The sequence below is a fragment of the Dasypus novemcinctus genome, chromosome 7, assembly GCF_030445035.2.
Source record: "Dasypus novemcinctus isolate mDasNov1 chromosome 7, mDasNov1.1.hap2, whole genome shotgun sequence".
Classification (NCBI taxonomy): Eukaryota; Metazoa; Chordata; class Mammalia; order Cingulata; family Dasypodidae; genus Dasypus; species Dasypus novemcinctus.
In genome coordinates, this window is record NC_080679.1 from 18,824,077 (window position 1) to 18,842,819 (window position 18,743).

General features: G+C 39.9%; 1 protein-coding gene across 10 annotated transcripts in view; it reads left to right on the forward strand.

Annotated features, from left to right (window-relative positions):
• The window catches only part of DOCK10 (dedicator of cytokinesis 10), a 281,603-nt gene that overhangs the window by 61,977 nt on the left and 200,883 nt on the right, over positions 1-18,743 (forward strand). For 4 of the 10 annotated variants that reach the window (XM_058300024.2, XM_058300026.2, XM_071216101.1 and 1 more), the window contains exon 1: positions 153-439. The exons of 4 other annotated variants lie outside the window; for them this stretch is intronic. In XM_058300024.2, coding sequence (XP_058156007.1) covers positions 278-439 — 162 coding nt within the window. In that variant the 5' untranslated portion in view covers positions 153-277. Of the gene's footprint in view, positions 1-63; positions 440-18,743 lie in introns of those variants that run through there. 2 more of the 10 variants (XM_058300027.1, XM_058300028.1) reach the window with 2 other exon arrangements.

An 18,743-nucleotide genomic window follows, 5' to 3' on the forward strand; every position in this document is an offset into this window, starting at 1 on the left:
AATGAACAGGAAACATGCTCTTGAAATGAATTGAGAAACACTCTCTGGGTGAAACGCTCTAATATTCCTGAGTATGTTCAGTTTCAGAGTGGATCAAATCTTTCCTATCTCTGCATCCAAGCTATTTGGCCGTGATCAGATGATCAGAGCTCAAGGAAGTGATTGGAGAGTGGGCTGGCTGCAGCTGCAATGTAGGCTGTTTTCAGGGACAAGGAGCCACTGTTTTTCAAACATAGCATCAACATAGAAGTTATTTTGTAGGCTCCAGGATGCAGCGATGGGCTGCACTGCCAGCATTGTTCTGCTTCAAGCTTTCCGTTCTGTGGTCCAGAGGAACTGTCCACACATTTGTAGACGACGCCAGGAGGAACCATCCCATGAAATTTTGCCTCTGGAAAGCGACGATGAAATGAGTAGACCCAGAACCCTGATCATAATGGTATAGTATGCGCGGAAAAGCAGCTTCTGTTGATTGAATCGTTACCAAAGAGAGGTTGCAATTTAGAGATCTTGGTGTTCAGCTTTAGATAAAGAAATGTGTAAGCAAGAGTTGGTTCCTGTTTTATGATTTGAGGAAAATCTTTTGGAACTAATTCTATCATTCCAAAGAGCTGATTTTCTTTCTCTCTGAGCTGTCACAAAAATGTGCAATTTATTGGTCTACTAGAAACTCTCTTCTGCCTAGCATTTTTTTGTGTTGCTGTTAACATGCAGACAGAAAAAAAATCTTAGAGTTTAGTGTGATTTAGTGGATTTTATTTTACAACTCTCATTTGGAAGAAAGAGCCAGAGCAGGTGTTTGTAGCCAATCAAGTTGTGGTAGCTCTTGATACTTAGATCTCTAACTTCCAGGTATTTGGGGCTTTTACTTCTAAATCTGCCATGGATATTCCTTTCCCAAATGCTTAATTTAGGCATAAAATCAGAATAATGTATTTATAGTTTTGTGGCAGGCGTATTTTTTATTTGAAAGCTGTTTCTTACCACTTGTCAAATTGCATTTTGTCTGTGCTTTCAATATAATATAAGGAGTGTTACTCATTCATTGTGTGTCTGTTCAATCAGCAAGAATAAAATAGAAGTTAGAGTCTTTCTTTACTTTAGGTTTAGGGAGTGATCTGCTTAGTCACTGAAATCCCATACTAGGATGTTGAGTGTGTGCTAAAGTTTCCAAAATTGGGGAGGCATTGAATTCTGGATGGTTTCAGCAAATCGACTTTTTTCTCTTGGATTTCAGTGTTCCAATATCAAGGATGTAATAAATAATAAATGAAAAATACCTGTTACCCTAAATGTTTGTAAATGTAATTTAGCTTGGGCTGGACCTTGGAGTGACAGAATTCTAAGCTATAATATTCTTTGTCAACTTCTTCCACAAATTAGTATTTGATTTTCAGAAAGCAATATTCTTTTTGAGCTATTGTTTGAAATGAAAAAATTTGCAGCTAGAAATTTGCAAAAAAAAGTTCTGCATTAAATTTCAAAGTAACAAACATTTTTAATAAGTTATTTTGGCTTATAACATCATCTTATATTTTCAAGGATTCTTTGGTTTTAACAGTACCTTTCTTGACATTAAATGGGATGATGAATTTACTGATAAAGAAAACAAATATTCAGAAAGGTTGATTATCTTGTTAATATCACACAGCTGCTCAGTGCCAGCTCAATTCACACTTAGATCAAAAGATACCAAGGCCAGTGTACTTTCCACTCTGCTTACTGCCTTAAGGCAGTTAGGATAAAACTGATAAAACTGAATATTACAAAATGCCTGTTGGAAATCTTGGACCACTCGGATTCATTGTGCATCTTTAAAGTTTCCTCTGTGCCACTCCAGAATCCACACATCCAACAACTCTTTCTTGTCTCATTATCAGCCAGGCCTTGTTCTAGGTACTTAGAATCCACCAGTGAAAAAAGCTGCTAAATACTGCTGTTATTTGCAAAGTTTTAAGGCAACAGTACATTTTGCAAATGTTGTTATGGAAATGCTATATTGGGGTTGTAATGCTCTGTGTACAAATTTAAATCAATGAAAATATTTCCTGTCTTCCAAGAACATTTTGGGGTGTTTTAGAATCACCTAGGAGTTCTTATTCATGCAAATCCTTGAGCTCCCTGGCCCCAAAGACTATATCAGAAGAGCTAGGATGGATCCTGGGAATGTGAACCTTTAGCAGGCACCCACAGGTGATGCTGATGGAGCAAACCCCACTATGAAAAACGTTTTTCTGGAAACTGATGGCCTAAATTCGTCACCTCTTCTCCTTTAACCTGATGTTCTTATTTTTCTAATGGTCCCGTCGTGTACTCACTCTGGGTCAAAGATTCTGAGTGAGCTTTGATGATTTTTCCCCTCACCTCTCCATAGCCTATTACATCAATGGTTTAATATTAATTTTTTGTAAGATCACAGTTTCTAGAGTCAGAAAAATCTAGGTTGGAATCCTGACTTGGTCGCTTACCATCACTGTGACCTTGAACATACTATTTAACTTCTCTGTGCTTCTTCTTTTTTTTTTTTTTTTTAAAGATTTATTTATTTATTTAATTCCCCCCCTCTCCCGGTTGTCTGTTCTCTGTGTCTATTTGCTGCATCTTGTTTCTTTGTCCGCTTCTGTTGTCGTCAGCGGCACGGGAAGTGTGGGCGGCGCCATTCCCGGGCAGGCTGCACTTTCTTTCGCGCTGGGCGGCTCTCCTTACAGGGCGCACTCCTTGCGCATGGTGGGGGACACCCCTGCATGGCAGGGCACTCCTTGCGTGCATCAGCACCGCTCATGGGCCAGCTCCACACGGGGCAAGGAGGCCCGGGGTTTGAACCGCGGACCTCCCATGTGGTAGACGGACGCCCTAACCACTGGGCCAAGTCCGTTTCCCTCTCTGTGCTTCTTACTCTCATCTGTAAATTGGGGATAATAAGTGTATCAATGCAGAGCTGTCATGAAGGTTGACATATATATTAAATATGAAGGAGCATTTATGTTAAGTGCCTATAACAATGCCTGGGTGGATTAGTAAGACATTCAGTTGGAAGATTAGGGACATCCTAACTGAAAAAGTGGCATTTGAGAAAAAACCTGAGGGAAGCGAAGGGGCGGGCTGGGCTGTTCTATGCAGGGAAATGTCGCCGTCAGTCAGGAGGACTGGCCAGGGACCAGGCCCTCTGGTGGGAAGAAGCCTGGGGCAGTGAGGAGCGGTGGGAAGGCCACCGTGGTCGAGGGAGCCATGTGGAGGGCAGTAGAAGGTGAGGTTAGCAAGTGATGAGGGCCAGATCGTATGAGGCTCCACAGGCCATCATGAAGACGTAGGTGTTTCCCAGGGGTGAGAAGGGAAGCCACAGCGGGTACAGGCATAGAGGTGAAGGGCGAGGACTGTCGAGCCAGAAGAGCAGCGTTTGAGTCTGAGCTGTGCCACTCACAAGTTGTGTGATCTTGACAAATACCCTGTCCTCCCTGTGCTTTCCTGCTCTCACTGGTAAAACAGAGATGAACAGTACCCATCACATAAGCGTATTGTGAGAAGCACGTTAATACTTAAAAAGAGCTTAGAGCAGTGCCTGGTGGGGAATAAGTGCTATATTATCTGTATGCTTTTTAATTTAGTGGGTTGTTAGCAGGGAAGTGACAGGATCTATGGCTGCAGACAGTCCAGGGTTGAAACAGAGAGCCCATGAATTGGGAAGCTATGGCTGTGATCCTAGCAGAAGACCTGGATGGTAGTGGTCAAGGTTGTGAGAAGTGGATATTTCTAAAGGAGAACCAATGGGGTTTGCTCATGAATTGAAGGTAAAGGGTAAGCAACAGAAAGGAGTCAGGGATCACTGTACATTTTTTGACCTGAGCAACTGTAGGGACTCAGTTGCCTTTCTAATAGAAAAGACTGTGGAAGTAGAAGACTCGGCAAGAGGTTCTAAGGTCACTATCAGAAATGTGAAGTGTTAAACACCTGCTAGATCTATACATGGAGATGTCAAGTAGGAAGTTGGATTATGAGTCTGGGATTCTGAGTAATGGTCCAGGGAAGAGATACAATGCTAGCACAATGTAAATACCAATAAACAATTGATGAGTGAAGACGTGATCTCTCTTCTAATCTCCTCTAATAGGTTCAGTGTGTAAATCCATTTGCCAGCTATTCGTGTGCTGCCTTCTAATATCCCTTGAGTTGTTTAATTGAACTGTTACTTGTTTATTTACTTTACTCTGCTTGTGTTTTTCTTATTCCACTGGTAGATGGTAAGTTCTGTGTAGGTCAGGAACTAAGTCTGTCTTCTACCTCAGTGGTGTCCAGCAACGTTCTTTTTATAAAATAGTAGTTGAATAAGTATCTATTGATGATTTGAAAATTTTAAGCAATTGATGCTAATGCGGAAAGCTTAATTGATGCTAATATGGAAAGCTTAATTGATTAAGGGCTAAGCTTAATTCTTAGCCCTTGACTGAAATGTCTGGGAGTAAGCTAAGAATGTATATTACCCAGATGAACACAAGTGCTTGAACACTGATATCTTTCAGATGGCTTTGGCACTCCTGACTTCATTATTGAAGGTTGTGCCAAAGAATCCTATAGTCCAGGTACTGAGTCTTCTCGCAGAGATAAATTTTGGTTTGACATGATTCTAGTTTACCTATGTAGTCCAAAGTGGAGAGACTTATTAAACATCAAAATTAAGTACTGGTGTGGGACACGGGACATGGGGTGCAGTGATGCCCGGAGATGTACTCACCAGACGCAATGGATGTGACATGATGATGGGGGAGAGTGTTATTGGGGAGGGGAGTGGTGGGGTGGGGGCAATGGGGGAGAATGGGGACCTCATATTTTTTTAATGTAATATCTTTTAAAAAAATGAATAAATTGAGTAGAATTTGAAAAAAAAATTAAGTACTGGCATTTTACAAGGTACGTGAATACTTACTTTTGAGAATAGTACAATGGCTTGCTATTAAAATGCAGTCAAGTTAATTGAAAAATAATCAGCAAAACTCTTCAAAGTTCTAATTCATCTCTCACTTAAACATTTTTGCTCTTGAGGGAGAATGAGCAGAAACCTTTGTATGGATTATTTTTTTCATACTTCCTTTATAACATACCACATTAAAGTTCTCAGACACTGTCTAACTTAATTTATGTAGATCTAACATTTCTCTGGTCAATATCTGTAGTTTTTTAGGCTGTTTCACTCATCAGCACCCTAGAAGTTAGCTTCCTTTCCAAGTTCTTTTTCCTTTCAAAAAGGAGAATACCTATTGGTTCACATGAGGAAGGGTAGATGTGATACAAGAGAGCAAGAAACCAGTTTTGGGTAATCTGCTCAGCTCATTGCTGGTTATGACAAACTACCATGTACCAAATTTATAGGCCTGAATTCAAAAGTGAAAAATTATTAAAATATATGAGCATATGGGGGTATCTCTGAAATACTAGAAACTAAAAATATCAAATCTGTGAATGCAAAGGATCTGGTATATATAATAACCCAAACAGGGCTTGTCTCTAAATTTGGTCCAGCAGGAAAATAATAGCCTGAACTTGTGGTAGGTCAGAGAGGTGAAATCTCTTCTGTGAGTCGAGAATGTACACTTGTAAGAGAAATATTTCAGAGCAAGGGATTCCCAGTTACTGCCCCAAGACCTCCTTTGCAGTAGGTCTTTTGTGCTCTGAAATTTGCCTGATCCAATACTCTGATGCAGGGGTCAGCAAACTATAGCTTGCCAGTCAAATATTGCTCACAGTCTCTTTTTGTGCAGCCTGCAAACTAAGAATGATTTTCACAATCTTAAAGTGCTATAACACAAAACAACAAAAAATAAAAAGAAGAATATGCAAGAGAGCCCATCGGTAGCCTGCAAAGCCTAAAGTATTTACCATCTGGCTCTTCACAGAAAAGTTTGCTGACCACTGATCTGGTAAAGGATGTAGGCTTGACCACAAAGGAAGCTCAGTTTTTAACTTTGACCTCAACAATACATTTGCCGTTCTGTCTAACTAGATGCAAGGGAACTTGGATATGAAGTTCACCTTTTGCTCACTTGAGTGTCTGAGAACCACTGTAATTCAATAATGCGTTCTAGATTTTGAGTCAGAAGACAAAGTGTCAGAAACTCAAGTCTGTCACTTAAGAACTGATAAGACTTGCTCATGCCAATTCATTTCACTGGATGAGTCTATTAAATGGGGATGATTACCTTTGCTGCCTATTGGAAGCATGCAAAGAGCTCATGTTTATAGAATTACAATTGAACATTATACAGTGAGTCTTGTGTGAACCAACTCAACAGTACCAGATATACATGTAGGCATCTGTGTTGATGAGAGTCCATTGTCATTGGCTAACTCATTCAGCAATGAGGGGAGACAGCTTACATTAGTGTTTGACTGTATTGGTTCCATATCCATTCCAGAATGGTGAGCCAGTGAGTGTGACCTGAAAGGAGACGCCGCTGGGGTATTTTCAAGTCTCTGCTTGCTTTGGTTTTTGATGGCCAACAAATCTTCACATTTGGGTCCCCTCTGGTAGAATAGACACAAAAATCCTTCCTTCCTGCTCAAGCACTTTGAGAACCTGGAATTAGGGAGGAGGCCAAGTAAAAGAAACAATTATTTGTGAAAATGATAATTCTATATCTTTGTGACTTTGTATCAGGCAGGGTTCTCCAGAGAACTAGAACCAACAGAAGAGATGTGTGGGTATGTGTGTGTGTGTGTTATATGTATATAAAGAGATTTATTATAATGTTTTGGCTCACTTGGTTGTGGAGGCTGGCAAGTCTGAGTTCTGTGAGACAGGTTGGAGGATGGAAATTCCAGGAAGAGTGATGCTGAAGTCTTAAGTCTGAATTCCTTAGGCTGGAAACTCAGGATGAAGTAGAAGGTGTTGTCTTGTGGCAGAAATCCTTCTTCCTCCAGAAACCCTCAGTTCTTTGCCCTTAAGACCTCCACCTGGTTGAGTGAGGTCCAGCCACTTTATGGAGGATTATCTCCTTTACTTAAAGTCAAAAGATTGCAGATGCTGATCTGACAGCAACAGCTAAGATGGTGTTTGACCAAACAACTGGATGCCATAACTTAAGCCAACTTGACATATAAATTAACCATCACAGATATCTATTCACTTATATATGTGTCCTATGACTATAATTAGGACCAGAGAAGGATGGATATACTATAGGAATTACTTCAAAAGAAATAAAATGATTTCTATTCTTATTCCTCTTATTAATTATCCTAAATTAATAAAACTTTATCATCAATGGGATTTTAACATGTTTTGTCCAGTTTCATCTTCTTGAATGGATGCATGAGGAAGAAACAACTTCAAAGCTCTCTAAATCCTAAGTCAATGCTCTAGTTCATTTTAATGGGGTTGCATCTTGACTGCACTAAGATAGGATTCCTCTGTGAAAGGAAGCCTATAAAATGAGCTGTGATTTTAAATGTTTACCATTTTTGGGTGTAAAAGCGGAGAATATTTGACAATTGTCTTTCTTTGTGAATTGGTTTTCAACTGGGCTCTAAAGCCACAGAAAATCTACAAATGAGAAATCCTTTTTCCATGAGAATAAGAATTAATTAAATATGATCTCAGGCTTAGTAATTAGCAAATTAAGGCAAAGTGGCAAAGATAACTAAATTCAAATTACATCAGCATCATCTTGCCAAGATAATCTTGTGTCTTTACAAATTCTCCAAATTATGCCAAATTTAGAAATTAGAAGGACCAAGGATAATATTTATAGAATCCAAAAAGTTTTAAAATGTAAAGCCACTACAATGATAAAGAAAAGAGTAGAAAATCAGGTATATGTGTATGAGGTACAGAGAGGGTGTGTGGTGTGTGTGCGTGTGTGTGTGTATGTGTGTCAGGGGGCATATAGTAAATTGAATTATTTACCCCAATTTAGAAATGTTCTTAATCTTAATTCATATTCCTGCGGGTGTGAACCCACTGTAAGTTAAGATCTCTTGAAGATATTGTTTTAAACTGAATGAGGTTAGGTTTTAATTCATACTAAGTGAGTCCTTTATGAAAAGAAGAAATTCAGACTTAGAGATTGAAAGCCACGGGGAGCTGGAATCCAGAAATCAATGGAACCAGAAAGGAGAGGACATGGCCATGTAATGTGAGGTAGGGCTACAAGCCAAAGAACCCCAAGGATTGCCAGCAGCCAACACTAGAATGTTAGACTTTGGAGAAAAATTGTTGCCTTCTTGACTCCTCAATTTTGGATTTTCTAGCTTCAAAACTGTGAGCCAATGAATTCAAGTTGTTTAAGTCAACCTATTGTGTGGTATTTATGATAGTAGCTCAGGAAAACTAAGATGGAGGGATTGCAATATGGAGAAACTTAACATCACGAACAATCTGTAAATTCAACTAATAACAGTCATACCTCATTTTATTGTGCTTCACTTTATTGTGCTTTGCAGGTATTGTGTTTTTTACAAATTGAAACTATTTGGTAACCCTGCATCCAACAAGTCTATCAGTGCTGTTTTTCCAACAACATGTGCTCACTTTGTTTCTTTTTTTCTTATTTTAATTAAGGTATGTACATTGTGTTTTTAGACATAATGCTATTATACAATTAATAGACTACAATGTAGTATAAACATAACTTTTTTTATTTGCACTGGGAAATCAAAAATTTTGATGACTCTATTTGTTTTATTGCAGTGGTCTGGAACTCTGTCTATAACATTATGCTCTTGGAGAATATATGTGTTTTGGGGAAGCTGACAGTGTGAATATTAAAATGATACATGCAAGTAGAAGTATATAGTCATATGGCTCAAACAAGTATAGACTCAGCTACATCAATGATAATTTTAAAAAGTCCCCATAAACAAAATGATACAGAAAAAGCTGACATGTTTGTTTTTGTTTTTGTTTTATTTTTTCTAGAAGAGTGGGTTTTAGGCTTATCTCCAAAGACCAGACTTCAACATAATGATACCTTGTGAAAACTGAGTAATAAAACTGAAGATAAAATACATGTTTTGGGAAACCACATACAAATACAGTATTTTTGTTGTGTTTCAACAAGTTTCATTTGTATAGTTGCTTTATTCACTCAGATTTTACTTTGGGGGGTTGATTTACTTTGAGCCTAAAACTTAAGTCTTTTAAAAGTCATTTCACATAATGTACTTCATTCTGCTTGAATGTATTTTATTCTTTAAGTCTATGTCAATATGTGTCAAGTGAATCTGTCATAGTTAGATTGTGTAAACATCAGAAATTCGGTATATAAATGACAGACAACTGCATCTCATATTTGACAGGTACAGATGACAGCAGTCAGCTGCTACCCTGTTCTCAGGTTACTTGGTTGGTGGAGGAGATTGATAGGAATCAAATGTAAAATTGTAATCATGATAAGAGCTTCAAAAGACTGTAACCTTTGAGGTTCAGACCTAATAAAAGCAGTCAGGGGAGATATCCCTTAAGGGAATGGCAATCAAGCTGAGACCTGAAGAATGAACAGGAGCTAAGAAGAGATTCTCCATACTAAGAGACCACATGAGAAAATGCCAGGTGTGCCAATTCTACCTTTACTGTGTTGCCATTAGTGGAGAGCCAGAGTGGATATCATCTGGTGCTCTGAATCCCTGCAAAGCCACTTGCTTGCTGTGTGATCTCTGAATAAGTTGTATAAATTCTCTGTGCCTTCACTTTCCTGTCTGCAAAATGGGAATAATTAAGGCACTCATTCGTGTAAGTTTCCTATTGTTGCTATAACAAATTCTTTGTGGCTTAAAACAATATGCATTTATTATCTTACAGTTTGGGAGGTCAGAAGTCTGGAATGGGTGTCAATGAACTAAAATCAAGGTGTTGGTAGGGCTGTTCCTTCTTGAGGCCTGTGATAGGCTATTGTGTTAACTCGGCCAGGTAATTGTGCCCAGTTGTTTCGTCAAGCTAGCACTGGGCTAACTGTAATACAAGAGCATTTATGGACTTTTAGTCACCATTGACTTTACTGCAGTGATAAACTTTAGATAACTGGTTATAAACTACATCAGTCAGGAAGATTGCCATCAGCAATAAGTGATGCTTAACCCAGTCAGCTGAATCCCTTAAAAGGGGAAGTGATTCCAGCATTGAGAGAGAATTTCCCAGCTCATCTTTGGACAGCCAGCATCTCCCAGAACCCATCAAGTATCTTCATTGGACTTTCATTGGAGCTCCTGGTGGCAGCCTGCCTACAGAACCTGGACTTGTGCATCCCCATGGCTGCATTAGAGACTCTGTTAAATCGTTACTATCATCAGATATCCCTTGTTGATTCTGTTTCCCTAGAGAACCCTGACTATTACAAGACCTAGGGGAGAATCCATTTCCTTGCATTTTCCAGCTTCTAGAGGCTGCCCACATTCCTTGGCTCATGGCTCTTCCATCTTTGAGCCAGCAGCTCTGCATCTGCAACCTTCACTCCGATTCTGACCCCTGACCCTCCTGCCTCCCCCTTTCACTTATAAAGACCTTGTGATTGCATTGGGCCCAAACTATATGGTCCAGTCTCTCCATCTCAAAGGAAGCTACTTACCAAGCTTAATCCCCCCTAGAAATGTAAGAACTAGTTAGCAGAGATTAGGGCATGAATATTTTTGAGGGGCCATTAGTCTGTCTACCACAATAACTCATAGGGTTTTTTAAGGATTTGATGGGTGAAAACAAATGAAAGACCTCTAACAAGTGCCTGTCCTTAGTTAGAACTTACTACATTTTAGTCATATGTATTGCTTTTATTGTCTTCTTGAAATCAAGGTAACTTTACAAATTTAATTTACTTTAAAGAAACTTTCTAGAGAAAAGAATTGAACTGCTCAAAGGAAGCATTATTTGTGCTCTATAGAATGTGGGGGAATGAAAATTCAAGGTTAGCTTATTTACCAGAGCACTGTAATACTTATTGAATAGATGACTCAAGCAAATAGATTATTCAAAGAATACTTAGGTTTGAGCTTCTCTTCTTGTCGTTCCACTAATTGTCACTCTTCTGAAATTCAAGTTTTTGTTTGTTCTCATTTTCCTGTCTTCATTTATTTCAGGAATATTGTTGTAGAGAAGCATGCATTTTAAGTTCAGTAGGGACAGTGAAGCTATTAAATTTGAGGTGGTGAATTAGATTGTCTCTTATTTGTCATTTTAAGGATTTTCAGTGTTTTCTGGTTTAAGTAGACTTTTATTACCGATTTATACGTTTTTAGTTAAAAGAAATTTAAGAATTCAAAATTACAGAATCTCAATTGTTTTAAAAATAGATAATAAAAGATTTGATGAATGAGTAAATGAATGAATGAATGTAAATCATATCTTAGGGATCATAAAGATATAAAGTAGGAATCTATGAGATGAAAAGAAAATATGGATTCATCGGGCTACATTATCAGCAACACTGCTAGTGGGCCCACTATGAAATCAGTAGCCTTTGTTCTCAGGTGGTTTACCCACTAATTTAATAACCTACAGAATACCTTCATATCTCTGCTTTTTAAGCTGGAGAAATGAAGACAGAATTTTATCTGTATTAGGCAGTGTTCTCTAGGGAAACAGAACGAACAGGAGATATCTGTAAATCGTATCACATTTATAAAATGGTCTCATGTAACTGTGGGTATGCACAATTCCAAATTCCAAAGGGCAGGCTGCAAACAAGGTGCTCCAATGAAGGTCCTTACTGAGTTTCCCAGGAGATGCTGGCTGTCCGAAGTAGAGATGCAAATTCTCTGTCTCTCTGTCTGAATGCTGAAATCACTTCTCCTTTTAAGGCCTTCAGCAGATTGGGTGAGATATCACTCATTGCTGACTGCAATCTCCTTAGTTGATTGTATATCTACAATCAACTCACTGATGATTAAAGTTCATTAAATGCCCTTTTATTACAGTTAATCCAGTGATTATTTGACCAAACAACTGGGCACCATTACCTAGCTGAGTTGATACATTAGCTTAACCATCATAGTCCACCCCTTGTCAACTTGATAGTTGTACACACCACCTAAACCATGCTTAGTCTCTAAATAAAAACAATATGTATGTGTGTGTATATATATACATATATAAATATATACATATATATACACACATACATATATATATATATATCCTCCTAACATTACTCAGCTGTCCTGCATACAACCAGAGACGCACTAACTCCCTCAAGAATAGGGTGCAAGTCTGTGGGTAATATTTACTCTTAAACTTGACGTCTTTAAATAATATGACATGAAACTAACACATTTTAAGCCATATGATAAGGGAAAAGGTTAGGGAAGAAAACAAAGATATTCATTTTATACGCATATACAAACATACTTGTAACAAAAGGAAAAATTTTCATAACCATTACATTCCTCATTTCTGTAACTGGTCATGGGATCGAAGTTCGTATTTATCACTACTTTCTTCCACTACCTATTCCATGTTCCCTTTACCCTTAGCAAACATCTCAGCTGGATAAGGTTCTTTGCATGGTAGGGTGACTCAAACCTTCAGTCCTGAAGATTCTGGGCCATTGTTAGTCCTGCCTGGATTAGGTTACTGCAGTTTTCTATTGACTTTAATCACAGGGCATGGTAGTACTAAGAGATGCCCTAGGGATCTCCTGTATTCAGGCAAACTCTTCTTTACCTCCATTGTGTAGGTATAGTCCTATTTCCCCTTGAGAGTCAGGATCAATCACCCCAGTCAGTACAGTAGTGTCCTTCTTAGCCTGTTGATTCAAAGGCATGAGGAGCCCAAAGTAGCAAGGTGGTTCTCTTAACTTCCAGTTCAATGAACTGATGCTGTGCTCCCTGGTGGCAGCACTCCTTCTTTTAGAACTAAGACCTGTAGACCAGCAAAGCTTAAAGTTGCAGGGACAGGAAGCAAATATTTTCCTAGTGGGTCACTAGGGGTAATAGTGAATGATGACACTCCCATTTCCACCCCTTGATTTCTGGACCCGTGAATCCTGACTATGGGAGAAACAGCACCATAGACTGGATGCTGATTTAGAGTCTACACAGCCTCCTGCATAACATTGCCCCAGCACTGCAAGGTATTGCCACCTAGTTGGCACCGTAATTGAATCTTCAGAAGGTTGTTCCACTGCTCTGTCAATCCAGCTGCTTCAGGATGATGGGGAACATGGTAAGACAGTGAATTCCATGTGCAGTGCCCATTCCTACACATCAGTTGCTCTGAAGTGGATACCTTGACCAGAAACAATGTTGTGTGGAATGCCATGCCAGTGGATAAGACATTTGTTAAGACCATAAATGGTAGTTTTGGAGGAAGCATTGCATGGAGGGAATGCAAACCCATATCTGGAGTATAATCTATTCCAGTTAAAACAAATAGCTGCCCTTTCCATGGTAGAAGTGGTCCAATGTAATTAACCTGCCACCAAGTATGAGGCTGATCACCTCAGGGAATGGTACCATATTGAGTACTGAGTGTGGGTCTCTGCTGCTCACAGATTGGGCACTCAGCAGTGGCTATAGCCAAGTCGGCCTTGGTAAGGGGAAGTCCATGTTGCTGAGCCCATGCATAACCTCCATCCTTACCTCCATGGCTACTTTTTTCATGAGCCCATTGGACAATGACAGGAGTGGCTGGGGAAAGAGGCTGAATGCTAGTCACAGAACAGGTCATCTTATCCACTTGATTATTAAAATCCTCCTCTGCTGAAGTCACCCTCAGGTGAGCATTCACATGGGACACAAATATTTTCACATTTTTTGCCCACTCAGAAAAGTCTATCCACATACATCCTCCCCAGACCTCTTTGCCACCAATTTTCCAATCAGTTTTTTCCCAAGTTCCTGACCATTCAGCCGAATCATTGGCAACAGCCCATGAATCAGTGTACAAATGTACCTTTGGCCATTTCTTATTCTAAGCAAAATGAGCAATAGGTGCACTGCTCATAGTTTTGCACACTGGGAGGATTTCCCCTCACCACTGTCCTTCAGGGATGTCCCATGAAGGGGCTGCAGTGCTGCAGCTGTCCATTTTCAGGTGGTACCTGAATATCTGGCAGGCACCATGTGTAAACCAGGCCCAAGTTTATTCTTCTTCCTCAGTCAGCTTGTTGTAAGGAATTCCCCAAGAAGCCAAAGCTGTGGGCTGGGAATGAGAAGATAATGTGGCAGGAGTGGTGACCAGGGGCATTTGGGCCACTTCCTCATGTAACTTATTTGTGTCTTCAGGATCTGCTTGAGCTCTGTCTCGTACATACCACTTCCACCTTATTATGGAGTGCTGATGTGCACATCCAACTTTGTGGCTTGGTGGTTCAGACAATACCCAGCTCATGATAGGCAACTCAGGTTCATGGTAACGTGGTGGCCCCTCGTCAAGCCCCAGTAGCAGGCCAAAAGCTGTTTTTCAAAAGGGAGTTTCTCTGCAGAGGATGGCAGGGCTTTGCTGCAAATTCCTAAGGGTCTGCATTGTGATTCTCCTATAGCGGCCTGCCAAAGTCTCTAGATATTCTCTCTGTTCGCGACTTCCTGCTCCATTGGCTATGCTGGATCATATGGCCCAAGTGATAGTGCAGCTTGTACAGCATTCTGAGCTGTCATGGAGCCCCCTCTTATTTTGGTGCCTACTCAAAATTAGCAGCCTTTCTGGTCACTTGGTAAATGGGCCAGAGTAGCACACTCAAATGATGAATATGTTGTCAGCAAAATCCAAGGAGACCAACTAAGCATTGTGCCTCTTTTTGGTCACAGGAGGGGTCAGATGAAACAGCTTATCCTTCACTGTAGAAGGGTTATCCTGACTTGACCTACACCACTGGAAACCTAGAAATTTCATTGAGGTGAAAGGCCCCTGTATTTTTGTTGGATTTATCTCCTGCCCTCTCTCAAGCAAATACTTCACCAATAGTCTAGAGTAATTGCTATGTGTTGCCCACTAGGTCCAATTAGCATGATATCAATATAATTGACCAGTATGATGTTCTGTGGGAGGAAGCAACTCCCCAGTTCCCTACGGACAATATTATGACATAGGGATAAGGAGTTGATATACCCTTAAGGCAGGACAGAAAGTATACTGCTGGCCTTGCCAGCAGAAAGTAAACTGTTTCTGGTGGTCCTTACTAATAGCAATTGAGAAAAATAGCATTTTCCAGATGAATAGCTGCATACCAGGTACCAGGGGATATGTTGATTTGCTCAAGCAATGATACCACATCTGGAACTGCAGCTGCAATTGGAGTCACCACCCAGTTAAGGTACTGATAATCTACTGTCCTCTTCCAAGATCCATCTGTTTTCTGAACAGGCCAAACAAGAAAGTTGAATGGGGATGTGGTGGGAATCATGACCCCTGCATCCTTCTAATCCTTGATGGTGGCACTGACCTCTGCAGGCTCTCCAGGAATCTGGCATTGCTTTTGATTTACTATTTTACTAAGTAGGGACAGTTCTAGTGACTTCCACTTGGCCTTTCCTACCATAATAGCCCTCAGTCCACAAGTCAGGGATCCAGTGTGGGGATTCTGCCAGTTACTGAGTATGGCTATTCCAAATATATATTCTGGAACCGGGGAAATAACTACAGAATGGGTCCAGGGACCCGCTTGACCGACTGTAAGACAGACCTTAGCTAAAACTCCATCAATCACCTGACCTGCATATGCCCCTTCTGACTGGTGGACCGTAGTGATGTTTTGGATCTCCTAGAATTAATGTCACTTCTGAGCCAATGTTTGATAATCCCCAAAGTGTCTGATCATTTCCTTTTCCCCAGTGCACAGTTACCCTGGAAAAAGGGCATAAATCTCTGGGGAAAGCTGGGAGGAAGATTAACAGTGTAAACTTTTGGCAGTGTAACAGGATTCTTCTCCAAGGGGACCTGGCCTTCCCCTCCTTCAGGGGACTCTGGGTCTGTAAACTGTCTCATGTCTGGGAATTGATTAAGGGGCCATGACTCTCTCTTTCTGTAATTCAAGTTAGGATTTGTTCACTTAATCTGGAACTCTCCTGCTTATACCAATCAAATAGGAATTTAGTAGCCTGCCCATCTATTTTACTTTTAGGTACACCATGATCTGTTAGCCAATGCCATAGGTCTATGTGACTCATACTCTTTTGATTGCTGCTTTGAGTCTGCCTTTCATTCTGGTAGCCACCCCCACCTTGTCTTTGGCAATTAAATGCTGCGACTTGGCTTCTTCTGGCCTGGAATCTAATCATCCCCACAATGTTTATGGATTCTAGTTCTGTGACAGCAGTTCCCACAGTAATATCTGATTTACAGAGAAGAGCAACCACTGAGCTCTTCAACGAAGATGGAGCTAGTCTCACAAATTTATTCCTCACAGTCCTGGTAAAAGGTGTGTCTTCTTCACATTCCTGTGGTGGGTGGGCAGGTCTTAAATGGTGAATCCATTCTAGCACTCCAAACTCAATGTGTTTGGATCCCCTCATCTACAGTATGCCATGGTAAGTTGGGCATCTCAACCCCAGGCATTGAAGGCCATCTTTTGATCATGTTTCAGCCAGCCACCCAAACAAACTGTTAGAATACTTTCTAACACCTGAAGCTACAGCATCATTGAATCCAGAATCTCTGCTTATTGGGCCCATATCAATAAATTCAACCGTATCTAACTTTATAGTCCTTCCACCATTATCCCACACCCTTAAAATCCACATGTATTCCCCTGATTTTTGTCTATAGAAATTGGAAAAGTCATGCAGTTCTTTTAGAGTATAGCATACTTCCTCATGGGTCATACTTTGTACTTCAACTTTGGGGGCTTGTTATGATTTTAGCCTAATTATAGATCTGGAAGAGGAAAGGGGTGCTGGGGATATGTAAGGAGAAGAATTAGAAGTGTCTTGCAAGCCATTTTCCTCAGGGCGTTCCCTTGCAGTTTCACCTGGTGAGAAAGGATTAATCTCATTAGGTGGCAGACCCCTCAGAGCAGTGAGGAGGCCAAGACTTCTTGGGGCAGGCTGGAGACTGGGTAGTGCAGACTTGAGAATGGGTGGTACACTCCTCAGTGCAAGGAGGAGGTCTGACTCCTTGGGGCAGGCTGGAAGTTGGGTGATGCAAGCTTGACATTGGATGATTTCCTCAGGGCAGAACATTACAGGTTTATCTGGCAGTCTCAGCAGAATTTAGGATTTCAAAGTTCCCACCACTATTGTCATTAACCCATATGACTCTATCCCAATTTTTAGAATTCCATTCCTTTCCAATCGCTTTAACAGCAGACACCCTACAAGTTTGAGATTTTAGTTTCTGTTTTAACTCTGCTACTCATACAATGAGATTCTGAATCCAGTTTTCAGAGATCTCAAGTGTGTGGCTGCATGAAAGAAGATTTTCTTTCAGAACAACCATAGAAACTTCCACATCATTTATGAGTGCTTAAGTTATAAATTTGAAGCCTTGTCAGCTCATCGCTTTCTTTTTTAACTGTATCCAACATATTTAGGAACAGCCAGCCAACATCATTGTACCTAGTAAGGCCACAAAACTCTGTTAAGGATGTTAAAAAAAAAAAACACTCTTACCCAGATCCTTGCCTCTTATAAGCATGGAAGTAGTCATATCTAGTGGTGATATTTTGCATATCTCTATTGCCAACTCATACCATGGACTGTCAGTAGCCTCTTGATTATTAGAAAGGAAGTCGTTAGTGCCCTTGAACCTAATCAGAGTAGAGAATCAATTGCAAAAATCCCAGAACCAACTCAGAAATCCCATTTTTAAGATTGTTTTTTTCAAGAACCACTCCTGGTACCCAACTGTATTATTCAGAATTCTCTAGGGAAACAGAACTGATAGGAGATATCTGTAAATAGTATGACATTTTATAAAATTGTCTCATGTGACTGTGAGGATACCCAAGTCCAAATTCTGAAGGGCAGGCTACAAACAAGGCGCTCTGATGGAGATCCTTGATGAGTTCCCCAGGAGATACTGACTGTTCCGAAGTAGAGATGTGAATTCTTTCTCTCCCTCTGAAAGCTGAAATCACTTCTCTTCTTAAGGCCTCACCTGATTGGATGAGATATCATTCATTGCTGATTGCAGACTCCATAGTTGATTATAGATGTAATCAGCCATCTGTACAATCCACTCACCGATGATTGAAGTCCATGAAATGCCCTGTCTTACAATAAGCCCAGTGCTTGCTTGACCAAACAACTGGGCACCATTACCTGACCGAGTTGACACATTAGCCTAAGCCATCAGTGTCTAAAGAATAATAGCTCTTAAGTGAGCACTTACAGCTGTTTGTCAGAACATTGCACAGTTATCTTTTTTATTGCCACAACAACCACTAGAGGAAACTGTTATTTCCAGATTGTTGAGGAGGAAATTAAAGCATATGGAGAAGCTCTGTCCATTGGAAATGCAATACAAGCCACATATATAATTTTAAATTTTCTGGGATCCACACTAAAAAAGTAAGAATAAATAGGTGAAACTAATTTTAGTGATATATTTTATTTAATATAATATAACCAGGCTATTATTATGGCATATAATCAGCATAAAAATTATTGAGATATTTTACATTCTTATTTTAAATACTAAGTTTTTGAAGTGCAGTGTATATTTACAATTACATATATCAATCGGGATGCTAAGTTTTCATCGGAAATAATTATTCTATATTTACAGTTCATAAAATTTACAGTTGGAACAGTAAATTTACAAACCTAAATTGTTTCAAATCTACTTAAAAGTTTTCCAATAACTGGATAGATTATCAGATTTTAATGTT